The sequence below is a fragment of the Magnolia sinica genome, chromosome 6 (assembly GCF_029962835.1).
Source record: "Magnolia sinica isolate HGM2019 chromosome 6, MsV1, whole genome shotgun sequence".
NCBI lineage: Eukaryota > Viridiplantae > Streptophyta > Magnoliopsida > Magnoliales > Magnoliaceae > Magnolia > Magnolia sinica.
In genome coordinates, this window is record NC_080578.1 from 13868679 (window position 1) to 13878197 (window position 9519).

The 9519-nt window shown below is 41.3% G+C and overlaps 1 protein-coding gene across 1 annotated transcript; it reads left to right on the forward strand.

The window, feature by feature from the left end:
• Positions 1-703: 703 nt before the first annotated feature.
• LOC131248328 (protein NRT1/ PTR FAMILY 6.3) lies at positions 704-7244 on the forward strand. The gene is made up of 5 exons (XM_058248576.1): positions 704-890; positions 980-1157; positions 1349-1388; positions 1583-2139; positions 6252-7244. The coding sequence occupies exons 1-5, from the start codon at positions 776-778 to the stop codon at positions 7105-7107; spliced, it is 1746 nt and encodes a 581-aa protein (XP_058104559.1). The 5' UTR covers positions 704-775; the 3' UTR covers positions 7108-7244.
• The last annotated feature ends 2275 nt before the right edge of the window (positions 7245-9519 follow it).

Below are 9519 nucleotides of genomic sequence, written 5' to 3' on the forward strand. Positions count from 1 at the left end.
CCCTTGGACTTCGTGAATTTAACCGGCAGCTTATGATGTCACATGCTAAAATAAAATAAAATAAAATCATTTCCTTGTTGTGGAAACGAACTGTCGAGCTGGTGGACGAACTACTGGACGGACCATAGGGCCTACAATGGAATAGTGAACAATGAAATTCGGAGCATTCAACAATTGTCATTTTAATGAAAATTTGAGGTTGATGTATAACAATTAACTACTTGCTCTAAAAAGTAAAACTGTTAGAATATGGAGATTTAATCCCTTTATCTCATAGTTCAGCCCCACATCTCATGAGTTAGCACATTTACTGAACCTCTTTCATGTACCCTAAATTACATGAATACTGCCTCACACAAGCCGCCCACTTTGAGTGTATCCCCACATCTCACGAGCTATCCCACTCGAGCTCGGTGTGAAGGAGCATCACACATGCGACCAACATTGACAGGAAAGGAGAAGGAGGAAGTCAGACATAATGATTTCAATTCTAGCTAATTCAATTCCAGCGCGCGACACTAATCACCTGACCGAAAATTGAAATAACAATGACACCGGTAACGTAGTTAATTTTTTTATTTTTAAATGTTCCCAATTAAAACGTCAACAGGGAACAGTAACATGCCCTTTTTTCTTTATCATTACTATGCAATTGCTCATGAACCACGAGTGCCGGTTCTCAGCCTATAAAAGGGCCACATGCCCCCGCGACGCGGCACCAAAGCCTCTATACTCTCCTCTACTCTCCTCTCTTAGTTTCTCCTCCCTACATAGCATGGCTCTTCCAGAAACCAATGACGATAAGATCCTCCCAGATGCTTGGGATTACAAGGGCCGTCCAGCTGGCAGATCTGAAACGGGCGGATGGACGAGCGCTGCTAAGATTTTAGGTCCCAAAAAAAAAAACCCTCTTTGGCCCTTTTTTTCCACTTATTTATGCAACGGATCTTCACCAATTTCTGATTTTTGCTGATTACAGGGGTGGAATTGTGGGAAAGAATGACGACGTTAGGGATCGCCGTTAATCTCGTGACGTATTTAACGGGTACGATGCATTTGGGCAATGCCACGTCGGCTAATACCGTCACCAATTTCTTGGGCACTTCTTTCATGCTCTGTTTGCTCGGCGGTTTCGTTGCTGATACCTATCTTGGACGGTAGAGATTAAACCTTCCTTTCTTTCTTTTTGTTACATCTTTTTTCATGGAGGTTCTGGTTTTTGGGATTGATATCTCTACCCCCACTTTATTGATTTCAGTACACCCATTTTCCGTTTTTGTGAATCGGAAAATGGACAATGCTCCTTTTGAGAATCCGGCAGTGCCAACCGTTTTTCTCCTGGATGCAGGTACCTCACAATTGCCATCTTTGCTACGGTTCAAGCAACGGTAAGATCAACTACCCAATGCTTACTAAGGTGCGCTGGTGGATCATTACTGGTGTACTACTACTACCCAATGGAACCGCAACTCATAGAATTGTCTCTATACCGCCAGCGCACATTAGATCCCCGTGTAAATATGCTAAAACACGCCATATGTGAATCCTTCTGTCCTGAGTTTTCAACGGTTCTGATGGGCAGGGGGTGACGATCTTGACAATCTCCACCGTCGTCCCGAGCCTGAGGCCTCCTGCGTGCACCAACGGTGGGCCCTGCGTCACAGCGAGCGGCCTGCAGCTTAGCATTCTGTACCTCGCCCTCTACCTCACGGCGCTGGGGACGGGCGGACTCAAGTCGAGTGTGTCGGGTTTCGGGTCCGACCAGTTCGACGAGTCGACGCCCAAGGAAAAGGCTCAGATGTCTACCTTCTTCAACTGGTTCTTCTTCTTCATCAACATCGGATCGCTCGCTGCGGTCACCGTCCTCGTCTACATTCAGGACAATTTGGGTAGGAAATGGGGTTATGGCATCTGCGTTTGTGCTATCTTGATCGGCATCGTCGTCTTTCTATACGGCACACGACGGTACCGATTCAAGAAGCTTGTCGGGAGCCCATTGACGCAGATCGCAGCGGTCGTGGTTGCCGCGTGGAGAAAACGACACATGGAATTGCCGTCGGATCCGTCGTTCCTTTACGACGTGCATGAGAGCGAGCAGAGGAAGAAGAAGCAGAAGCTGCCCCATAGCAAGCAATTCCGGTTAGTTCTTAAACTGCTGCTTATTTCTGCTAATGACTGCTTCTTTTCTTTTCTTTTTTTTCTTTTTTAATTACTAAACTCTCCCTCTTTCTTCGAGGAAAATGACTTGTTTTGACCTTGGTTTTATTCCAATAACTCTCTGGTTAAAATCGAAAGGCGGTAGATGTGGGGCCCACTAGAGGATGTGGATTTTGGACATGGTGGACTTTCCCGTGTTTCACATGGAAGTTTTGTGTGGCGTGCGGTGTATAAGGAACGTATGTTTGTGGGTCAGTGACTGGCATGCAGCAGGTGTTAGGGTGAATCCAAGCTGTCTATCCAGTGGGTCCTTGCAATGAATAGTCCCGGCTTGGAAACCAAATGAAATTTATGATGCCTTCAGGTGGACGGTAAGGATGAAAATGGATTGAAGTGGAAAAACTGTTGGGTGGGATCACAGATTTGGTTTTATTTTTAAACCAAGGGAACATATAAGAGAAGGACCCACTAGATGGATGGATGGATGGATGGATGGGATTCATATCCATGAGCTGCCACATGTAGGGTATTGGGCGATGAGCAAGACCTCATCTTGATCAACGGCTGTGTTTGATACTAGATTATTCCTCTTCTGTGGAAGACTAGGACGTGAGTGTGCCTAATCACGTTTAATTGCGTCCTGCATATGCGGTGATTCGGCTGTCGTGGGTCATGTTCTATCCATTTCTTTCAGATATATCATTTTAGAGTATGCTATGGTCTCCCTTATATTAATAGGAATATTTCACGGTCGCTCTTGAGAATAATATTCACCTACAGCAATTATTTGCTGTACTTATTCCACCACGGATCGCAACGCTAGTTGAAAGGATTCACTATGAAACTTGGCTGACAGTAGTGTGAAATAAGACCTAATCGAAGGGTTATGACATCATTCATAGTAAGTTTTCGCTGTTGCTGTCTGTCCCCTTGGATAAATGCATTTTACCTAATCCAGATAAACGCCTGCACTCTCTACGTGGAGCTTTTACTGTGGTTTGAGGTTCGGTTGGGTAGTCCGCAGGACCATTAACTCAGGTGGACCTGGCTCCAGTTGGTAGGAAATAAAGAAGAATCAGACGTTTCTCTATCTTGTAGGCCCCATATTTCACGGACGCAGATTTGGTGGATCCAGAAACCACCCAGTCAGTGGATTCGTGACTGCGGGGCCCACCATGATGCTGTTTGTTTTATATCCATGCCATCCATCTATTTTGCCGACTAATCATTTTAGGGTAGGAGCCCAAAAGTGAAGCAGTTTCAAATCTTCAACGTACTACACTATAAGAAACATTGGTGATTGAACACCCTCCATTAAAACATCTCAACGGCCAGAAAAGTTTTGGATCAAGCTGATGTTTGTGTTTTTCCATTGGTCCAGGCCCATGGAACTAATCAAGAGGTTGGATGGCAAATAAACATTATAGTAGGCTTTAGGAAGTTAATCGTAGGTGTTCAATCACCGCTCTTTTCTGTGGTGGGTCCACCTGAGATTTGCTCTACTTTTTCTTTTTGGGCTTATACCTTAAAATGATCTGAAAATGGATACGGGCGTTGATAAAAAAGAAATACACCACGGTAAGCCCTACAATCAAGCTAGGGCTCTACCCCGGGTTTACCGAATCTGCGTGTAAGCAGAATTGAAGGTGGCCACTGAATTATGAATTATTGTTCCATTTGGCTACCGACCTTCCATTTCCCTTTTTTTGGGTTCCAGTTTCAGCTGCTACTATGAGGAATGTAAGTCAAGGCACATCGCATGTAGAATCAAAGCACATGGGCGTAACATCACAACCGTTCACTTCAAAGATGCCATATCTCAGAAAACAGGCTAATCCGGTCATCAGGTGGGAAACACGTGGTGTTAATTTCTCTTGTATGCATATCTATTATGTGGACGTGCGGCCCACCCGTTGATTGCATCAGCCTGATTTTTGAGACATGGCAGCCCCACATTGGAGATTGCCTGATAAGTTGGTCCCAATGCTACAGGTACTCCAGACTGTCATCCACACCATCCATCCATTTTACCATATCATTTTAGTTTACAAGTCAAAAAATGAGGCAGCTCCAATGCTTAGGTGGAGCAGATAGTGAGGATTAAGCACCTATTGTTAAAAACATTTTAAGGGCTACATAAGTTTTAGATTAAGTTGATATTTGTGATTTTCCTTTATTTCAATCTATGTGACCTTATCCACAGGTTGGATGGCAATATTTAACCATCACAGTAAGCCTTATGAATATTTTAGTAGTAGATGTATTGTCATTGCTTCTTTCTTTGTTGTGATCTACTTGGGTCTTAAATCTACTCCATTTTTATACTTGTACCCTAATATGACATGACAAAACAGGTGGATAGTATGTTTGAAGCCCATACATCACGGTTGCCCTTTAGAGCCCTTGTTCGTCTCTGGATAAGGACGAGCAAGGGTAGCGCGTAACGCACATCCACCTGTTCCCATCCAATGTCTATGTCAAAAAGAAAGAAACTTTCAATCTTGTCTCTTATCTATTTTTTGGTATCTCACCTTTTTCTTCTCTTTTTTTTTTTTTTTGGCATTGGAAGATATCAAGCATGGTGATAAATCTCCTTGTCGGAGAATTTCCCAGAGAATTTTAAATTTTGCAGTTTCTATTAGAATATAATGCATAAAAATCTCACTAAAATAAAAAATATAAAATATTATCATGCATAAAATCTCAATTAAATAAAAAATATTAAATAATAAATAATTTTAAAATGTTAATGTATAATTATTAGGTTTTGTTAGCATCCTGATAAAGACCTGAATAGAACAACTTACCCAAACCCAATGACCCTAGTCCTCTAAACAAGTTTTTATAAAAAACTTTACACACCACATGGGTACTCAAACCCCTCAACCTCAGTTTTATAATGCAGGTTGCATTTACCACTGCATGTGGTTTACATATCATAATTCACAAGATAAGAATATCAAACTAAAATACTAGTTTGGAATCATGAACAGTACAGGTGTGGGACCTATCAAATAGATGTTTCAAGATAAAATTGGACCAAGTTTATTCCTAGGTTCAGTTCTGTTAATTTTTCATGTTTTGTTTAAATGTGAGTTTTATACCATGGCTTGCTCCCAGCAGTATAGCAGTATGTATTAATGATCAGTTCAGATACAAGATTAGGAATTCCATGTGTTATTTAAAAGCTTTTGGTATGCTAGCAAAAACCACTATTATTTAATTAGTTAAAATTTCAACGTTAATGTGGGGACGATTTTGCTCAAGTTAAAAACAGCCGATATTTTAAATACATCGCCATAATATCGTTTGATCTTGGAAAAATCGGTGATATTTGCGACACAGCTAACAAGGGACCAAACCAGCAGCAGTACTGACGCAGAACATAGCAACTGCAGTAAGAATCCAGATCACGGCCCTTTTGTCTTTTACAAGCACGCACAAGCAACGAAAAAGAAAGCCCGACGTGGAGATTAAGAATCAGAATCCTCTACATGTCATAAGCAGTAAAATCCAATCCTCAAGTTGCAGTTTAATTGGGTCACATCATCACACACTACACTAAATGCAACAATGCCAGGTTGCAGTTTAATTGAGTCACATCAGCACACACTACATTAAATGCAACCATGCTAACAACGTTAATAATGACTTGAACCAATCACAATGCAAGAAAACAAGATTAGATCATTTGTTGATTCTTGTGATTATTTTGGACTTTGGTCCACCTTCCCACACCCCACCAACACGCACATCCAAAATCACACGTAACTGTGATGATACGTGGGCCCCACACCCACCAAACCACTTGGGGCTAGCCAATGGTATCTCTTTATGGCTGGAGTACTGCCCTTCATCACTTCGATCCGGTCATCTTAGCCATTTCATTTCTTAACCGTCCATTTGATGGCCAGCAATGGATAGTAAGTATTTTAGAGTCATTATGATTTTAAGGCACCCCAGCCAGCTGTGGTTGAAATACAGTGAACCCCATGCAACACAATGTGAATTTGGTTTGCCTGTCAATCGCTTGTATTAATTCCAATTTCTCAGTGTTTGATACCCTTTTTCTCATGGTTTTCCGCATCTTTCAGTTTCCTAGACAAGGGAGCAATCAAAGAGCTCGACCCAGAACAGTGCCAGTCCATCAACCATTGGCGCCTGTCCACCCTAACTGACATCGAAGAGGTGAAGATGGTCATCAGAATGTTACCCATATGGGCTACAACCATCATGTTCTGGACCGTCTACGCCCAAATGACCACCTTCTCCGTCTCTCAAGCCACCACCATGGACCGTCACATCGGAAAATCATTCCAAATCCCTCCTGGCTCTCTAACCGTCTTCTTCGTCGGTAGCATTCTCCTAACCGTCCCCATCTACGACCGCATCATTGCCCCAATCGCTAGTAAGTTCACCCACAATCCACAAGGCCTCACACCCCTCCAACGCATATTCGTTGGCCTGGTCCTAGCCATACTGGCAATGGTCGCAGCTGCGCTCACCGAGCTCAAGAGGCTGCGGGTTGCAAGATCGAACGGGTTGACAGACAATCCAAAGGCCGAGATCCCTCTAAGTGTGTTTTGGCTCATACCACAGTTCTTGCTGGTGGGATCAGGGGAGGCGTTTACGTATATAGGACAGTTGGCATTTTTCCTGAGGGAGTGTCCAAAGGGGATGAAGACAATGAGTACTGGGATGTTTTTGAGTACTCTATCTCTTGGGTTCTTTTTCAGTTCGATATTGGTGACGATAGTGCATAAGGTGACAGGTGAAAGGAGACCTTGGCTCTCGGATAATTTGAATCAAGGGAAGCTTTATGATTTTTACTGGCTGTTGGCTATTTTGAGTGTGGTGAATTTGGGTGTTTATGTGGTTTGTGCAAGGTGGTATGTCTACAAGGATAGTAGGTTGGGTGAAGAGGTGGAAAATGGTGTGGAGCTGCACTGAATCTAGCTTCCATGTATGAGGCGGGCCCCCTTCTTTTTTTTTCTTTTTTTCTTTTTTCACGCGAGCTTTTTCTTATGTGTACAAAAGCTATGCAAATGCGTGGTCTTTATTTGTAGAAGTGATTTGTCTTTTGTGTATGTGCTTGTACCAGGAACGATGAGTCGAGTCAAGCTCTCCCCCAGTAAGTAATGGGGAACAAAAATCATATCAGTCAAATCATTAAGTGGGCTGCATCATAAAAATCAATGAAAAAGTTTTGAAGGACCAGCAAATTCAAGTGTTGACGGTCACATGATGGTTGGATAATGCAAGTGCTAGCTGCATGCAAAAAAAAGAATCACCATCTCTCTTTTTTTTTCGAGAACAAACCCTTGAATTCACGGGGAAAGAGAGAATATATAAAGTGAGAATAAAAATTCATATCATCACATCTTTATAAAGGGAGCATAAAAAATGATATTATCAAATGAAAATGTGGGTCTTATATAAGTAAAAGAGGCTATGGACTCTTAATTAGACTCGAAATAGGAAATATTTCTAAATTAATAAAACTTTTTTTAAAATAATAAAAAAAAGCTTAAGTCTGTCTAAAATCCTTAAGGACTCTTAGCTCATTGATTAGGAAAATTGAACTCATTGGTATGTTTCCAACAATATATCATTCTAAGTGCGAAATGAATAACTAGTTATAAAGTTATGACCTTCAAAAGCTATAGTATCTATTTAAAGCATTAATTTCTTGTCTCAATTTGTATGATCCTAGCCCTCCATTAAGTTTTCCTTGAACTGTCCTACAACATTGGACTAGCTTGAATTTTGAGACAACTAATTATAACGTTAGGGCACACCCGATGCGCACGGATTGGTGCCACAAGCACACTATGGAATTGGCCCATCTGAATGTTTTCTAAAGTGGAATTTCCCTATTGCTGCCTTTTGTGTGGCCCACTGGAAGCTAAACCACAGCCGTTAGATGAATATGAACATAAATCGTTGAGCAATTTCCCAGCAAACCATGAACCATATTAGGAAAAGGAAAAAAAATAGCTTTCCAAGTGGGCCTGAACACGGCTTTTGCTTTACAATTTGGAGCAGCTTTATCATCTATGCACGGTATACAGCGGTTGCCCGTGCTGACTAATGGGTCCCACGCGGTTGTGTAATTCACAGAAAATGAACAGATTTAAAAATAAAATAAAATAAGAAAAAACTCTTTGAAACGCATGTGAGAGTTGAATAGCTTGTTTCTAGGCCAGGATATCCATATGGCGAGACCCACACAATGAATGGCTTGGATTTCATGCCTGTACACTAACCTGGCAACAAGGTGCATGGGCAAAAATGTCATTTATATGGCCTTGTACCTGTCTTCTCCATCAAAGTTTCATGTGTTTTGGATATCTATCTTGATTATCATTGCTTATAAGTCCTAATTTAATTAGGATATTTGGTGGTTAAGTAAGCTTTGATTAATTAATCAAATTATGTAAATTGTTAGTTAAACTTTTATTTCAAGTGACAGTTTTAATCAGACTGGAAAATAAGGCTTGCGCGACATGAAACATGCAAAAGCTCTCTCTCCTATATCCATCATCTGCTTGCGTGATTTGAGGCCATCTAAGCGAATTGACCGCACATCAACTAGCACGTTTGAATGGTGTGGTGTAGAAGACACCATATATGTGAAACGCGATCATCACACGTGGCAGTGCACCTATGAATATAGGTGGGCCCCACACGCTTTGATTTCTTGGGATGTCTTGTGTCACTTAAGTTATCTTCTATATATATAAAACAAAGAATGGTGATTTCTCATAGTTCTTGTGAGAACTTTTTTAGAACTCGTATCTCATGAAAGAAGTGCAAAATCTGAACCGGCCATGTGATGCATCACCCCATGAAACCGACGGAGCCTAACTTTTACTCTGATTCAAAACTTTGGTGGCCATGATAAAAGGAAACATTTTCTCTCTTGATTTATTTCTCTTGATCTGCTATGGCCTAATAAAGTTTTGAATTAGGTTAAAAGTTGGGTCCTGAGTGTTTCATGGGGTGCCGCATCACATGTACGGTTCAGATTTTGTGCTCATATGATGGGAAATGAACTCGGGGCAGGTGAGCATTCCTCGTAACTTTATTTTTTGTGACCGTAGGGCAGAAAGGATAAAAGATAGGGAGTTATTTGATACTCTGGCTGAGCATGATGCTTGATATGCAGGCACATAGAAATGGTACATGTGGCATATATTAACTCAAATTAAACTGGTTAAATTATGATCCCATTGTCTCTAAGTTATAATCTAAAATCGACCATCTGATTCTTGGCCACTTGACTTTTGAAATAAGACCATTGGATATTTTTCATTTTTAACTGTACATTAAATGTCCAGCAATCTACTAATTATATAAGAA

What these genes read in the sequence shown, in the direction of transcription:
- LOC131248328 (XM_058248576.1), top strand. Translation starts at nt 776, where the DNA reads ATGGCTCTTCCAGAAACCAATGACGATAAGATCCTCCCAGATGCTTGG. An exon ending in GAGCGCTGCTAAGATTTTAG is followed by an intron (nt 891 to 979) that starts GTCCCAAAAAAA and finishes TGCTGATTACAG; the next exon opens with GGGTGGAATTGTGGGAAAGA. An exon ending in CCCCATAGCAAGCAATTCCG is followed by an intron (nt 2,140 to 6,251) that starts GTTAGTTCTTAA and finishes CGCATCTTTCAG; the next exon opens with TTTCCTAGACAAGGGAGCAA.